Consider the following 16,907-nt stretch of genomic DNA (forward strand, 5'->3'; position numbering starts at 1 on the left):
ATTAGAGTCAAAGCTAACTGTAGTCAAAGCTAACTAGAGTCAAAGCTAATTAGACTCAAAGCTAATTAGAGTCAAAGCTAACTGTAGTCAAAGCTAACTAGAGTCAAAGCTAATTAGAGTCAAAGCTAATTAGAGTCAAAGCTAACTAGAGTTGAAGGTAACTGGAAGAAAACAAATTAACAAAATCAAATCAAAACCACTTGTTATAAAAACACCTTTGGTTTTATTGAACGTCACACAAACACATGCCTGAACTTTGACCTTTGACCTCCACACAGTCCCAGGGCAGACTGGAGGCTCATGGGAGTAGTAGTGCAAACAAAATAAATATTTAATCTGATCTATATCTGAGTTATTAAAATCACTTCCTGGCTTGTTCTGATTGGTCCATGTGTGCCTATGAGTGGCTGAGGGACATCCTAAGCTCCTCCTCCCTCAGGCTGCGGTCCAGTCGCTGCGTCTCCGTCTCCAACACGGACAGGACGGGACGCCGCGTGACGGCCGCCAGCGAATCGCTGAGGTCATGTCTCAGAGAGAGCAGCCATTGGCTGTTTCTGGACGACTGCTCGATAAACTCCGCCCTCTGCTGCTGATCCACGGCCAATGAGAGGCGGAGCTGACTCACCTTGGGGGAGAGGAGGCAGGGCATAGCGACATCATCACCATCTACCTGACAACACCTGGACATGTTCTCCCTCTTCTTCTGTCCCCGTCTCACCTGCTCCTCCAGCTCCCTCACTCTGCTCCTCAGACGCTGCTCTTCTTCTGTGGTGTCAGGACGCTGCTCTTCTTCTGTGGTGTCAGGACGCTGCTCTTCTTCTGTGGTGTCAGGACGCTCCTGGACACAGAGAAACAACAGAACAGCTGTATGATCGTGTTCTACTACTACTACTACTAGTACTACTACTACTACTAGTACTACTACTATGACTACGACTACTAGCACTACTACTACTAGTACTACTACTATGACTACGACTACTAGTACTACTACTACTAGTACTACTACTTCTACTGCTACTACTAGTACTACTACTACTAGTAGTACTACTACTACTACTAGTACTACTACTACTTCTAATCATAGTAACAATAATAGGACATTGTGACCTTTGACCTGAGTCTCACCTGAGTTCTGCTGCTGTCAATCACCTGATGACTGAGACGCTGCTGCACCTGGGACACAACACACAATCACACACAGATACACAACCAGAACACACAGTAACACACAGCTACACAGATCCCCTGTGTGTCTACCTGTCTCAGAGTGTCCCTCAGAGCGTCCCTGTCCCTCCTCAGTCTGTCCTTGTTGTCCTCCAGGTGTCGGTTCTTCTTCTTCAGACGTTTTTGTTCCAGCTCCAGTTCAGCCACCACTCGCTGGAGGACACTCAGCCTGTCCCCCTAGAGGACAACAGGAGACAGAGACACTCAGCCTGTCCCCCTAGAGGACAACAGGAGACAGAGACACTCAGCCTGTCCCCCTAGAGGACAACAGGAGACAGAGACACTCAGTCTGTCCCCCTGGGGGACAACAGGAGACAGAGACTAGACCAGACTTATAAACCACCACTCATTAACTCTTTCATTCATTCAGTACCTGGTCAGGCTGAGGCTCCGCCCCCGTCTCCACGCTGTGCTCTGATTGGTGGGCTCTCTGCCTGTAGCCAATCAGAGCAGCTTCTGTCTGATCCAGAGCCAATCGGACACGGTCTCTGTCTGTCCCCAGCTCCTCTGTCCTCTGAGTGAGACAGTACACCTGGACAGAGAGGACAGAGAGGTCAGAGGACAAAGAGGACAGAGGGGACAGGGAGGACAGGGAGGACAGAGGACAAAGGACAGAGGGGACAGGGAGGACAGAAGACAAAGAGGACAAGAGGACAGAGGGGACAGGGAGGACAGAGGACAAAGGACAGAGGGGACAGGGAGGACAGAAGACAAAGAGGACAGAGGACAGAGAGGACAGAGAGGACAGGGAGGACAGGGAGGACAGAGGTCAGAGAGGTCAGAGGACAGAGGGGACAGGGAGGACAGAGGACAGAGGGGACAGAGAGGACAGAGGTCAGAGAGGTCAGAGGACAGAGGGGACAGAGAGGACAGAGGTCAGGGAGGACAGAGGACAGAGGGGACAGGGAGGACAGAGGACAGAGGGGACAGAGAGGACAGAGGTCAGGGAGAACAGAGGACAGAGGGGACAGGGAGGACAGAGGACAGAGGTCAGAGGACAGAGGACAGAGAGGACAGAGGTCAGAGAGGTCAGAGGACAGAGAGGACAGGGAGGACAGGGAGGACAGAGGTCAGAGAGGTCAGAGGACAGAGGGGACAGGGAGGACAGAGGACAGAGGGGACAGAGAGGACAGAGGTCAGGGAGGACAGAGGACAGAGGGGACAGGGAGGACAGAGGACAGAGGTCAGAGGACAGAGGACAGAGAGGACAGAGGTCAGAGAGGTCAGAGGACAGAGAGGACAGAGGTCAGAGAGGTCAGAGGACAGAGAGGACAGGGAGGACAGGGAGGACAGAGGTCAGAGAGGTCAGAGGACAGAGGGGACAGGGAGGACAGAGGACAGAGGGGACAGAGAGGACAGAGGTCAGGGAGGACAGAGGACAGAGGGGACAGGGAGGTCAGAGGACAGAGGACAGAGAGGACAGAGGTCAGAGAGGTCAGAGGACAGAGAGGACAGAGGTCAGAGAGGTCAGAGGACAGAGAGGACAGAGGGGACAGGGAGGACAGAAGACAAAGAGGACAGAGGACAGAGGGGACAGAGAGGACAGAGAGGAGGTCTTACCTCTGATTCTCTGAGGAGGAGCAGCTTCTGGATCTCCTCCTTTTCTTGACGCAGAGAAGACACCTCCTCTTGCTCCTCCTGGTCTCGCCTCCTCCTCCTCCTTCCATCCGTCTCCTCCTTCCCTCTGAGGAGGTTCAGCTCAGCCTGGATCTCCTCCACCCTTGACCTCCACTCCTTCTCCACCTCCTCCTCTCTCCTCTTCAACTTCGCCTCCTGCTCCTCCTCCATCTCTGCAACTCTCCTCCTACACTGCTCCTCCGCCTCCTTCCTCTTCTCCTGCGCCTCCTCCAGCTCCTCCATCACCTCCCTCCTCCTCCTCTCCAAGGCCTTGGCTCTGGCTCTGAGCTCCTCCTTCTCTCCACGTTTCTCCTCCTTCTTCTCCTTCAGTGTTCTCCTCAGATGCTCCCCCTCAGCATGGCTCTCCTAAACCAGGGAGGGTTAGCTTAGCTTAGCATAAACTACCTTAGCTTAGCATAACCCAGCTTAGCATAGATGCTCCCCATTGGTATGGATCTAGTAAACCACACTACTAAACTAGTGCAGCTTAGAATAAACTAGCTTATCTTAGCATGAACTAGTTTAGCATTAGCATAGCTGCTATTAGTTTAAAAGAGAGGAGGTGCTGCTGTACCTGCAGGAGGTCTTTCAGCTTGGTCATCTCCTCCAGCGCCTCCTTCAGTTCCTCCTTCTTCACCTCCTTCCTCAGGTCAGAGAGCTGCAACACAGTCAACATGTAAACAGGCGAACATGCTAAGATACATGCTAACAGGCCAACACACTAAGAGACACGCTAACAGGCTAACAGACACACTAACAGACTAACAGGCTAAGTGACACGCTAACAGGCTAACAGACTAACAGACTAAAAGGCTAACAGGCTAAGCGACATGCTAAAAGGCTAATAGGCAAACAGGCTAAGAGACAGGCTAATAGGCAAACAGGCTAACAGACACACTAACAGACTAACAGGCTAAGTGACACGCTAACAGGCTAATAGGCTAGTAGACAAGCTAACAGGCTAACAGAAAGGCTAATAGGCTAACAGGCTAAGAAACATGTACCTGAGTCTCCCCAGCCTCCTGCACCTCCTTCCTCCTCCTCCTCTCCTCCTGCACCTCCTCTCTCAGACGCATCACATCTTCTCTCCTCTTCATCAGCTCCTCCAGTGCCTCCTTCTTCTCCCTTTGCTCCTTCTGCACGCGCCTCCTTCTTCTCCATTTGCTTCTTCTGCACCTCCTCTTTAAGTTCAGAAACCTCCCTCTCGCTCCTCCTCACCTCCTCCCTGAGCGACGTCACCTCCTTCTCAGAGCTCCTCAGCGTGGCCTGGATCTCCTCCTCCTCCTCCTGTTGCCTCACCAGCTCCTCTCTCAGCGCAGACACCTCCTCTTTCTTTCTCCTCACCTCCTCCCTCTCCCTCTGCACCTCCTCCCTGAGAGCTGCCACCTCCTTCTCCCTCCTCCTCCGCTCCTCCTCCGCCTCCTCCACGGCCCTCTTCACCTCCTCCTCCATGTCCTCCCTCTCCTCCCTGGACCTCCTCAGCTCCTCTGTAGCCTCTCGTAGTTTCTCCTCCAGCCTCCTCCTCCTCTCCTCCTCACTTCTCCTCTGTGCCTCCATCTCCCGCGCCTCCTCCTCCCTCTCCTCCAGCGCGCTCTTCAGTGTCTGCGCCTCCTCCTCTCTCCTTCTGAGGAGGTGGGTGAGCCTCCCCACCTCCTTCCCAGTCTGCTCTTCCTTCTCCTGCCAGGCTTTCACCTCCTCCTCCAGCCGGGCGTTCACCTCCTCCCTCTCCTTGGCGCGCCTCCTCTCTCTCTCGCTCTCAGCCCGAGCCTCCTGCACCTCCTTGTCCTGGGAGGAGATCCTGTTGTCTTTTTCTCCTCCCTCCCTCCTCTCCTTCTCCAGGAGCGCCTGGGTCTCCCTCAGCGCCTCCTCCAGCTGCTCCTCCTTCACCTCTTTCTGCCTCAGTCTGTGATTCACCTCCTCCCGCTCTCTCTCTCCTTCCTCCTCCCGTGCCTCCACCAGGCGGAGGCGCTGCTTCAGCTGCTCCACCTCCTCCTCTCGCTCCCTCACGGCGCTCATCTGTCGCTCCAGTCTCACCTCCCTCCTCTCCACCTCCTGCCTCACCTCCTCCTGCTCCTCCTTGGCCACATTCAGCCTCAGCTTCAGGAGCTCAACCTCCTCCTCCTTTTCCTCCAACCTCCTCACCACCTCCTCTTTCTCCCTCTCTAGTCTTTCTATCCGGTCACAGAGCGCCTCCACCTCCCCATCCCTCTGCACCTCCTCCTCTCTCAGCCTGACTTCCAGCTCCTCCTTCTCCTTCTTCCTGTCCTCCTTCAGTCTGTTCACCTCCTCCTCCTTCTCCTCCAACCTCTTCCTCCAGGCCTGCACCTCCTCCCTCTCCTCCATCATGAGGTTGATGTGAGCCTCCCTCTGCGCCACCTCCTCCATCAGTCCCTCCATGCGCCTCCTCAGTGCCTCCACCTCCCCGTCCCTCGTCCCCAGCTCCTCGCTCAGGGCCTCCCTCTCTCTCTGCCAGGCCTCCTTCTCCTCTTCCTGCTCCTCTCTCCTCCTTGTCCTTAGCTCCTCAAGCTCCTCCTCACACCGCTGTCTCCTCCTCCTCTCGTCTCCTCTCCGCTCCTCCTCCCGCTGCAGCTCCGCCCTCAGACACTGGACCTCCCCTTCAGACAGAGTCACAGTCACTCATTCATTTATTCACACGTTCATTAATAAAGTAGAGTGGTCTTGGCCTGCTGCAGGGTGGAGATGAATGAATGAATGAATGAATGAATGAATGAATACCCAGTAGAGTGGTCTTGGTCTGCTGCAGGGTGGAGATGAATGAATGAATGAATGAATGAATGAATGAATACCCAGTAGAGTGGTCTTGGCCTGCTGCAGGGTGGAGATGAATGAATGAATGAATGAATGAATGAATGAATACCCAGTAGAGTGGTCTTGGTCTGCTGCAGGGTGGAGATGAATGAATGAATGAATACCCAGTAGAGTGGTCTTGGCCTGCTGCAGGGTGGAGATGAATGAATGAATGAATACCCAGTAGAGTGGTCTTGGCCTGCTGCAGGGTGGAGATGAATGAATGAGTGAATGAATGAATGAATGAATGAATACCCAGTAGAGTGGTCTTGGCCTGCTGCAGGGTGGAGATGAATGAATGAGTGAATGAATGAATGAATGAATACCCAGTAGAGTGGTCTTGGTCTGCTGCAGGGTGGAGATGAATGAATGAATGAATGAATGAATACCCAGTAGAGTGGTCTTGGCCTGCTGCAGGGTGGAGATGAATGAATGAATGAATGAATGAATGAATGAATACCCAGTAGAGTGGTCTTGGCCTGCTGCAGGGTGGAGAGATGAATGAATGAATGAATGAATGAATGAATGAATACCCAGTAGAGTGGTCTTGGCCTGCTGCAGGGTGGAGATGAATGAATGAATGAATGAATGAATGAATGAATACCCAGTAGAGTGGTCTTGGCCTGCTGCAGGGTGGAGATGAATGAATGAATGAATGAATGAATGAATGAATACCCAGTAGAGTGGTCTTGGCCTGCTGCAGGGTGGAGATGAATGAATGAATGAATGAATGAATGAATGAATGAATACCCAGTAGAGTGGTCTTGGCCTGCTGCAGGGTGGAGATGAATGAATGAATGAATGAATGAATACCCAGTAGAGTGGTCTTGGCCTGCTGCAGGGTGGAGATGAATGAATGAATGAATGAATGAATGAATACCCAGTAGAGTGGTCTTGGCCTGCTGCAGGGTGGAGATGAATGAATGAATGAATGAATGAATGAATGAATGAATACCCAGTAGAGTGGTCTTGGCCTGCTGCAGGGTGGAGATGAATGAATGAGTGAATGAATGAATGAATGAATGAATACCCAGTAGAGTGGTCTTGGCCTGCTGCAGGGTGGAGATGAATGAATGAATGAATGAATGAATGAATGAATGAATGAATACCCAGTAGAGTGGTCTTGGCCTGCTGCAGGGTGGAGATGAATGAATGAATGAATGAATGAATGAATGAATGAATACCCAGTAGAGTGGTCTTGGCCTGCTGCAGGGTGGAGATGAATGAATGAATGAATGAATGAATGAATACCCAGTAGAGTGGTCTTGGCCTGCTGCAGGGTGGATGAATGAATGAATGAATGAATGAATGAATGAATGAATGAATACCCAGTAGAGTGGTCTTGGCCTGCTGCAGGGTGGAGATGAATGAATGAATGAATGAATGAATACCCAGTAGAGTGGTCTTGGCCTGCTGCAGGGTGGAGATGAATGAATGAATGAATGAATGAATGAATGAATGAATACCCAGTAGAGTGGTCTTGGCCTGCTGCAGGGTGGAGATGAATGAATGAGTGAATGAATGAATGAATGAATGAATACCCAGTAGAGTGGTCTTGGCCTGCTGCAGGGTGGAGATGAATGAATGAGTGAATGAATGAATGAATGAATGAATACCCAGTAGAGTGGTCTTGGCCTGCTGCAGGGTGGAGATGAATGAATGAATGAATGAATGAATGAATGAATACCCAGTAGAGTGGTCTTGGCCTGCTGCAGGGTGGAGATGAATGAATGAATGAATGAATGAATGAATACCCAGTAGAGTGGTCTTGGCCTGCTGCAGGGTGGAGATGAATGAATGAATGAATGAATGAATGAATACCCAGTAGAGTGGTCTTGGCCTGCTGCAGGGTGGAGATGAATGAATGAATGAATGAATGAATGAATGAATACCCAGTAGAGTGGTCTTTATGGGACTGTGACGATGTCGAGGTGGGCTGATGAGATGAATGAATGAATGAATGAATGAATGAATACCCAGTAGAGTGGTCTTGGCCTGCTGCAGGGTGGAGATGAATGAATGAATGAATGAATGAATGAATACCCAGTAGAGTGGTCTTGGCCTGCTGCAGGGTGGAGATGAATGAATGAATGAATGAATGAATGAATGAATGAATACCCAGTAGAGTGGTCTTGGCCTGCTGCAGGGTGGAGATGGTCGTGTTGAACGTGTTGATCTGAGACTGAGTGGTGAGTTGGTGCTGGAGGTTCATCTGATGCTGGAGAGACACCGACAGAGACCTGGAAACATGAGACTACTTAGTACCGCATAGTACTAGACCAGACTAGGTTAACTAGTACTAGACCAGACTAATAGTACTAGACCAGACTAGGTTAACTAGTACTAGATCAGACTAATACTACTAGACCAGGCTAATAGTACTAGACCAGACTAGGTTAACTAGTACTAGACCAGACTAATAGTACTAGACCAGACTAGGTTAACTAGTACTAGATCAGACGAGTTTAACTAGTACTAGATCAAACTAGTTTAACTAGTACTAGACCAGACTAATAGTACTAGACCAGACTAATAGTACTAGACCAGACTAGGTTAACTAGTACTAGATCAGACGAGTTTAACTAGTACTAGATCAAACTAGTTTAACTAGTACTAGACCAGACTAGTAGTACTAGACCAGACTAGGTTAACTAGTACTAGATCAGACGAGTTTAACTAGTACTAGATCAAACTAGTTTAACTAGTACTAGACCAGACTAATAGTACTAGATCAGACTAGGTTAACTAGTACTAGACCAGATTAGTTTAACTAGTACTAGATCAGACTAGTTTAACTAGTATTAGACAAGACTAGTTTAACTAGTACTAGACCAGACAAATAGTACTAGACCAGACTAGATTAACTAGTACTAGATCAGACTAGTTTAACTAGTACTAGATCAGACTAACAGTACTAGATCAGACTAGATTAACTAGTACTAGACCAGACTAGATTAACTAGTACTAGACCAGACTAGGTTAACTAGTACTAGACCAGACTAATAGTACTGGACCAGACTAGTTTAACTAGTACTAGACCAGACTAGGTTAACTAGTACTAGATCAGACTAGTTTAACTAGTACTAGACCAGACTAGGTTAACTAGTACCAGATCAGACTAGGTTAACTAGTACTAGATAAAAGATAACATGAGTAAATCCAAGATGGCCGCCACCGTTAACTCTGGTTCTTACCTGAGCTCCTTAAGCTCCTCCTCCATCTGCTCCCTTTGTTTTCGCTGCTCCTCCTGCTGCCTCCTCTGCTCTCTCTCCTGCTCCTCCTGCTGAATCTCCCTCTTCTCCTTCTCCTCCTCCAACTTCCTCTGTTGCTCCTGCGCCTCCTTCAGCTCCTCACGCGCTGAGGCATGCTGGGAGTTTAGCTGAGGACGGTCTACATGTGGTTAGCCTAATAGCATGATTAATGTAGCCATTCAGTTCAGTTTAATTTATAAAGCGCCAATAACAACACAAACTGTCTCAAGACGCTCGACAAAAACCAGCCTGAATCATCCAGAGCAGCGTGAGTCGCCCTCAGGCTGCTCTGGATGATTAGAAGACAGTGATTAATTAACACTCTTTGAAAACAGAGTAAAGACTAAAGACTGTATAATATGCTAACGTGCAGCTTCAGTGACGAGGTTCCTTCTGCCTAATGTTTGAACTGATCCCTCTGGAACCAGCATCATACATCACAGTGCAGACCGGTTCTGCAGAGTATGGGTCCTGTTTTAGGACTCGGTCCAGACCTTCCCTCCGTCCTACTGAAACGATGCTGTGGACGTACATTTGGTTTTGTGTCTAGCTTTGTAAACACTGTTTATTTGTTTAATGGAAACAAAAACTGCAATAAAAACATGAATATTTAAAAAAGTCATCCTGAGATTAATCTGGCTCAACATTTTAAATGTTTGCTCTACTTTGAATAAGTTTTACCAAACAGCGATTTCTACCAATGCTCCAGGACAACGATGTGAAGCTTCACCTCCTCCAGCTGCTGCTCCTCCCTGCGTCTCTCCTCCACCAAGGAGGACAACTCTCTGTCCTTCTCCTCCACCATTCTCTCCATCTCCATCCCTCGCTCCATCAGCTGACGCACCACCTCAGCCTCTGCCTCTTTCTGTAGCCTGACAACACGACAGAAACCAACACCTCATCTGGTAACTGGGATTAAGCGTCATAATCCTGATTTGGTTTTATTATTTATTTATTATTTTATTTTTGACGGTGCAAAGAATTTGGATGATACAACAAGTAGCTGTGACCAAGCGTTCTGATTGGTCAATAAGACACGTATCAGCGTTACAGCACGACTGCCTCATCACTAAAAATGTTGCTCCGCCAAGTCTGTGGCAACGCTGTGTCCGTCTCTATGGCAACGCTGTGTCCGTCTCTATGGCAACGCTGTGTCCGTCTCTATGGCAACGCTGTAACTGTCAGAGCTGGAGCAGGAAACGGCTGAAAAATACGCTACAAAACGGATCCGTTTGTTGTTCATTTCGATTTATTTGGTCTCAGTTTCAACAAATGGATGGAGGAGGATGAGAACAACCAAAAAAAGAAAGATTTGTGCCTATTTCGGATAAAGAACTGAATCAACTGGAATTGTCAGAGGTTTCCAGGACTATCTGAAAACCACCAAGAATGTTATTTTTCATATAATAGAAAAAAATCTGCATCTTTGTTATAACTCGGTCAATAAAAGTCAGCATTTTTTACTTATTTAAGTGTAATTTGTTCATTTGGTAAAGTCTGAGGCCGCGTTAAAACATGAACGTCAGCTCAGAGTTCACTCCTCTGGGACTAGAAAATCATTTAAGGCTCAGATTATTTGCTGTAGTGGTGAACTAGGTTCCATTACACATAGGAGTCTACTGACGTGACTGATTGTGTTCCAGTTATTAGTCAGACCCCATGTCCATCAACATGAATATATATTTAATTATACGCTTTATTTTGTTGGTAATTGTTGTATAATCGATGAAACGTCATTTGGTGATGGATCAAAATGACGCTAAAGCCTCTCGGGAAACGCTGCTTAAACATCAACTCACCTGAGCTGGCTACTGTCCATCTCCAGGGCTCGGACTAGTCCCTGCAGAGCGTTGACCTCTGACCTCTGGGCGTCCAGCTGTCCCTGCAGCTGTAAGGACATGGACATGGTGAGTCCCGCCCTGGAGCCTTTGAGCCAGGAAGTGTCTCTGAGACCAGTGGTACCTGCAGCAGCTGCTGGTTCAACTCCCTCTTATCTGAGGCCAGAGATGAGTTCAGGGCGGCCATCTTGTCCAGAGCTGTCCGTCCCTCATCCTCCTCCAGCCTCATCACACTCTGAGAGGACGAGAGATGCAGGACGCACTCCCTAGACTGAGGACAGAGACTTTTATTGTGAAGGTCTAGTCCAGCTTTTATTGTGAAGGGTACCTCAGCAGCTTCTTTTTCTGCTTCCTGTTTGTCCAACTGTTGTCTCTCCAGCGCCGCCTGCAGGACGACGGAGGACAGAGGACAATGCTGAGCTGAGGGACATCACAGTTTAATGTGAGACAGTGAGACAGTTTCTACCTTCAGACTCTGGACTTCTAGACGAAGACAAGATTCTCTTTCTGACAACTGGACATTCTCCAGAAGACATGTCCCAGCCCTGAAACAACAGGAGAGGACAATAGAGATCAGAGGACAGGAGAGGACAGAAGAGGACAGGAGAGGACAGGAGAGGACAGTAAAGTACCGTTGGTGAGTCTCTGTCTCCAGTTCTCTGTTCCTGTCCTCCTGTCTGTTTCTCTCCGTCCTTAGTCTGTCGTTGTCCCTCTTCAGCTCGTCCAGCTGCTGATGTAGAGTAGACGTCTCCTCCTTCTCCCTGAGGAGTCCACATGTCCACATCATCTTCAGCTGTCCACATATCTACCTGTCCCCCTGTCCACATGCCCACCTGTACCTCTGCTCGTCCTCCTCCAGTTGTCCCAGGCGTAGCTGCAGAGACGTCTTGTCCTCCTCCAGTTGTCCCAGGCGTAGCTGCAGAGACGTCTTGTCCTCCTCCAGTTGTCCCAGGCGTAGCTGCAGAGACGTCTTGTCCTCCTCCAGTTGTCCCAGGCGTAGCTGCAGAGACGTCCTGTCCTCCTGGAGACGGCGTGCTGTAAGCTCCGCCCCCTGCAGCTCCTGGTGTGTCCAGTGGAGGACACTCTCAGCCTGAGACAGGACGGACAGCAGAGAGGACAGGTCCAGGCTGAGGACACCGTCTGTGGAGACACTCGGAGGACGACCACTGGACATCAGGACCCTGGACTGGACACAGAGACACAGCCTCACCCAAAGAACCACACCCACACCTGGACCACACCTGTCCCTGGTCTCCAGGTCTGGTTCAACTTTGTCCAGGACCTGGACCTGGACCTGGTCCTGGTCCTGGTCCTGGTCCTGGTCCTAGACCTAGACCTAGACCTAGACCTGGTCCTGGTCCTGGAAGGAGTCCGGTCTGAGGAGACTCACCAGTCTGATCACAGCCCGGCTGACGGACTGGAGGCTCCTCTCTGATTCTCGATGTCGCTGCACCTCCTCCTCCTGCTCCTCCCTCTGACGGCACTCGGCCTGGAGAGAGAGAGTCAGCTCCTCCACCCTGTGAGGGGGAGAGGGAGGAGAGGGAGGAGAGAGGAGGTGAGGAGTGTGAACCTCCTCCTCCTGAATCTTATCTGAGGAGAAACCTTACCGCTGCTTCAGCTCTGAAAGCTCTCGCTCTTTCTCCTCCTTCCCTTCCTCCTCCTCCTCCAGCTCCTCCAAGGAGAAGGTCCCTAGAGTGGAAGGAGAGATGGGAGGAGGTGCAGAGGAGTCTGGAGGAGGGAGGAGCAGCGTGGAGGATAAAGAGGAGGCCTGTAGTCTCAGGGAGGAGGAGACGGAGTCACAGGAGGAGAGGAGAGAGGAGGAGAGGCGACAGAGCTGGGCCCTGAGCTGCAGCAGGTCCCTGGAGACGGACCAATCACAGGTCAGGACGGGGTCAGCTGACCTGCAGGAAGCCTCTGATTGGCTGCTCACCCTACCTGTCTGCAGCCGTCCTCACTGTGTGACAGAGACGCCTCAGGTCCACTACGGTCCTCCACACAGACATCAGCTGGGCCTGCACACGCACAACAACAACACAACAACACAACACACAGACATCAGCTGGGCCTGGACACGCACAACAACAACACAACAACACAACACACAGACATCAGCTGGGCCTGGACACGCACAACAACAACACAACACACAGACATCAGCTGGGCCTGCACACGCACAACAACAACACAACAACACAACACACAGACATCAGCTGGGCCTGCACACGCACAACAACAACACAACAGCACAACACACAGACACCAGCTGGACCTGGACACGCACAACAACGCACACTAACAGGCTCAGTGAGAACCACCTGTCAATCAAACAGACCTCCTTCCGTCTCTCTCTTTGCCCCGCCTCCTCTGCGGCTCTCGTCCAATCATCCGTGAGCTCCTGGAGGCGGTTCCTCAGGTCCTGGTTGTCCTGCTCTGATTGGCTGAGCTGCTGGAGGAGACCAACACACCTGGAGGCAAACACACTGGTTACACAACAGACTGACAGTAAATATGGATCCAGAGCGAGTAGAGCGCCCCCTGGTGTCTGGCTGCAGGACAGGTCATAAGCTCCACCCCCTCCATGTTAGTGGGCGGGGCTTGGACCAAACTAAAACACTAAAATACGTCAAGGATGGTTTCAGTCATTTTAGGGCGTTAATATAATGTTGATGAATGTTCAAGTGTTTAGATAAGTTTCATTTCAGTTATTTGACGCTATAGAAACAGGATGACATCGTGGAGACCACCAGTTGCCATGACAACCGCTCCCTAAAGGGTTAGGGTTAGGGAGGAAGTGGGTGGGGCATCGTGAGTCTGGAGGAAGTGTGGGCGGAGCATCGTGAGTCTGGAGGAAGTGGGCGGGGCATCGTGAGTCTGGAGGAAGTGGGCGGGGCATCGTGATCCTGATCAGATTCTCTGTCGCAGTATCATGTCATCACCTCTGCTGTTCCTCCTCCAGCCTGATGAGGGCGCCCTCCAGAGAGCCGCTGTGTTCATCCCTGATCCTCCGCTACACAACAGCACAACAACACAACAACACACATAGTATGACTGCAGTAGTTCTAGTAATAATAGTAGTAGTAGTATAGTAGTAGTTAAAATAGTAATAAAAGCAGCACTATAGTAGTAATAGTAGTAGTAATAATAATAATATTAATAGTAGTAGTAGTTATAATAATAATAATAGTTATTATAGCAGTAGCAGTAGTAGTAATAGTAATATAGTAGTTCTAATAATAATAGTAGTAGTAATAGTAGTAATAATAATAATAGTAATAATAATAATAATAATAATAGTTATAATAGTAGCAGCAGCAGCACCTCTGTGTGGAGCCGGTCCTCCTCCAGGTGGCGCTCCAGGCTCTGACATCGCTCTCTGTACTCCAACAGCTGCAGAGACACACGGTTAATACTGGCCTGTGATTGGCTGAGAGCCCTCGGGGGGCGTGGCCTGGTGCCTACCTTGTTCTGGAGGCGGTGGATGAGCAGAGCCTGACGGGCCTCCCTCTCCCTCCCCTCCCTCACCTTCCTCCTCCACTCCCTCTGCTCCGCCTCCACCCTCAGGGAGAGGGCGAGCGAGGGAGACAGCGAGTGGCACAGCTGGAGAGAGAGAGAGGGGGGGGGGGGGGGGGGTTTGGTTGGTGATGTTGATCAAATGATCCTCCTCCTCCTCCTCCTGCTCCTCCTCACCCTGTCACTCAGAGCTCTGCTCCTTGACTCCAGCTCCTCCCTCTCAGCTCGACTCTCCGCCAGCTCCACCTGCAGCCGACACACTTCCTGCTTAAGCTCCTCCTTCTCCCGCTGCCAGCCAATCAGCAGCTCTGCCTGCATGCTGCCCCCTGCCTGCGAGGAGTCTATGGAGAGAAAGAACGATGTGATGTCAGCGTGTTAATAACCAGCAGCGCCGTCCTGAAGCTCTTTATGCCTGACATCAGTCATTTTAGAGAAAGGAGAGAAGCTCCGCCCCCTCCATGTTAGTGGGCGGGACTCACTAATTCAAACCAAAGCTATGGGAGCTCCCCCTGGTGTCTGGCTGCAGTATAGGTCATTATAGGTCGTTAATATAACGTTACATGAAGGTTCAACTTTCATTTATTTGACGCTACAGAAACAGGATGTGATGTCATGGCAACCACCGGTACAGTAGTTATGATTGGACACACAAACATAGGAAGTGTCCATGAAGCCAATCAGAACAAAGCTGTGGCAGCGAGAGCACTGACAGGAATTAGCAAGAGACACCATGTTACTCCACCTTTAGCTTCTCTTTAAAATCTAGAATTGAGTTTAAAATCCTCCTCCTTACATACAAGGCCCTGAAAGGCCGAGCTCCAGCATATCTGAAAGACCTCATAGAACCAGACTGTCCCAACAGATCACTACCATCTCTAAGTGCAGGTCTGCTTGTGGTTCCTAGAGGTTCTAAAAGTAGAATGGGAGGTAGAACCTTCAGCTATCAGGCTCCTCTCCTGTGGAACCAGCTCCCAGTTTGGGTTCTGGAGGCAGACACAGTCTCTACGTTTAAGGTCAGGACTAAGACTTTCCTTTTAGACCAAGCTTATAGTTAGAGCTGGACTTAACCATCCCTTAGTGATGCTGCTATAGGCCGAGGCTGCAGGGGGACGATGCACTGAGGACATGTCCTCTCCTCTTTCTTCTCTGATTAGTTTTCTATTACTAAACGCTGTGTCTCTCCGTCGTCTCTGGTTCTACCCGGCCCGTCTTAGACAGACGGTTCCTCCATATGAGCTGGTTCTGCTCCAGGTTTTTCCTTCAGGCTGATCTGGATGTTTCTAAAGCAACTTGAGACGATTTGTATTTTTATTGACGCTATATAAATAAAACTGAACTGAAATGAATTAAACAGGACGTGATGTCCTCATCTACTCTGAACACGACGGGGAAAGAGGAACAGCTTAGAACCCAGTTAAAGGAACCGTGTTCTGGTCCTGGATGTTCACATGAGTTTAAAGACTGGAGGAGAAACTGTTCATCTACATCATTCACCACTGACACCACCTCCTGTTCTCCTCCTGTTCTCCACCTGTTCTCCTCCTGTTCTCCACCTGTTCTCCACCTGTTCTCCTCCTGTTCTCCACCTGTTCTCCTCCTGTTCTCCACCTGTTCTCCTCCTGTTCTCCTCCTGTTCTCCTCCTGTTCTCCACCTGTTCTCCACCTGTTCTCCTCCTGTTCTCCACCTGTTCTCCACCTGTTCCCCACCTGTTCTCCTCCTGTTCTCCACCTGTTCTCCACCTGTTCTCCTCCTGTTCTCCACCTGTTCTCCTCCTGTTCTCCACCTGTTCTGGCTGCACTCACAAGAAGAACCTGTTGGATCTGAAAAGGTTGTAAGTAGAACTTGAAATGGAAGCGGAGGAAACATTCAGAGCAGGAAGCAGGTGTCCTCAGGTAGAACGGGTCAGTGAAAGGTGGAGGAGCTGCTTCCTTCCTGTTTCAGCTGCTTCCTTCCTGTTTCAGGTGTTTGGGTTTTGCTGCTGAATGAACAGTCTGATCTGAAGCTTCTTCTCGTCTCTGGGTTAGTTTTTAGAAGAATCTCCTTTCAGCAACGAACACGTCCGATGACGTAGATACAGATCCAGAAAACGAGTCAGTGTTTTACTGAGAGTTTTTTGTTTTCTTTGTATTGTTCTGTTTTTATTTCTCTTTGTTTATATCCTGCTTCCTCCTGCGTCGCACCTCGATCAGCTGGTGGCGACTTAAAGGAGCTTTAGAAATAAAGCCTGACATGAGTTTATGGGGATTAATCCTGCTTCTAAACTCAAACTGACTCCACACAAACACACAAACTGGTCCAGAACCGGACTGAACCGGTTTGACCCGGGTCAGCTGCTGAGGACCTCGGACCGAACCGAACCGACTAGGCTAGGATAGCGTTAGCCTGTTAGCATGCTAGTAGCAACAAACCCAGAGAGAATTAAACCCAAAAAGAATAAAGTTTTTTACCGGAACCCGGAGGACGACCTTCTCCTGGGACCGGTCCAAAAGAACATCCATTCAGGACATTTAGAGACATTTAAAACAGTCCGCTTCTTCTTCTACGCATCAAACTGTTGATGTCTGCAGATTCAAACCAGGAACCTGACCTCTAACCCGGAAACAGTCACGTCTGACCCGGAAACGCAGAGCCACGTGACCAGGGGCGCCGGGAAAA

At 49.9% G+C, this 16,907-nt stretch overlaps 1 protein-coding gene across 1 annotated transcript; it reads right to left on the reverse strand.

The window, feature by feature from the left end:
- Nucleotides 1-210: 210 nt before the first annotated feature.
- On the reverse strand, nucleotides 211-16,868 carry si:dkey-230p4.1 (trichohyalin). The gene is made up of 29 exons (XM_047600121.1): nucleotides 16,700-16,868; nucleotides 14,429-14,592; nucleotides 14,201-14,338; nucleotides 14,060-14,128; nucleotides 13,678-13,748; nucleotides 13,074-13,206; nucleotides 12,677-12,753; nucleotides 12,349-12,600; nucleotides 12,132-12,258; nucleotides 11,581-11,927; nucleotides 11,374-11,502; nucleotides 11,208-11,286; nucleotides 10,866-11,126; nucleotides 10,703-10,791; nucleotides 9,634-9,775; nucleotides 8,847-9,031; nucleotides 7,771-7,892; nucleotides 6,904-6,925; nucleotides 5,511-5,799; nucleotides 4,339-5,460; nucleotides 3,986-4,230; nucleotides 3,849-3,951; nucleotides 3,419-3,502; nucleotides 2,788-3,210; nucleotides 1,601-1,759; nucleotides 1,261-1,404; nucleotides 1,129-1,176; nucleotides 719-838; nucleotides 211-625 (listed from the first exon to the last, which is right to left on the reverse strand). Exons 1-29 carry the CDS (start codon nucleotides 16,767-16,769, stop codon nucleotides 398-400), a joined length of 5,442 nt encoding a protein of 1,813 aa, XP_047456077.1. The 5' UTR covers nucleotides 16,770-16,868; the 3' UTR covers nucleotides 211-397.
- Between the last annotated feature and the right edge of the window lie 39 nt (nucleotides 16,869-16,907).

The sequence above is a fragment of the Mugil cephalus genome, chromosome 12 (genome assembly GCF_022458985.1).
Source record: "Mugil cephalus isolate CIBA_MC_2020 chromosome 12, CIBA_Mcephalus_1.1, whole genome shotgun sequence".
NCBI lineage: Eukaryota > Metazoa > Chordata > Actinopteri > Mugiliformes > Mugilidae > Mugil > Mugil cephalus.

Bases quoted from the DNA above. Each gene is read 5' to 3' on its own strand.
- si:dkey-230p4.1 (XM_047600121.1), bottom strand. From the start codon at position 16,769: ATGTCTCTAAATGTCCTGAATGGATGTTCTTTTGGACCGGTCCCAGGA. The intron at 14,129-14,200 runs GTAGGCACCAGG...GTGTCTCTGCAG, and splicing joins TCCACCGCCTCCAGAACAAG to CTGTTGGAGTACAGAGAGCG. The intron at 839-1,128 runs GTGAGACTCAGG...CTCTGTGTCCAG, and splicing joins TTGACAGCAGCAGAACTCAG to GAGCGTCCTGACACCACAGA.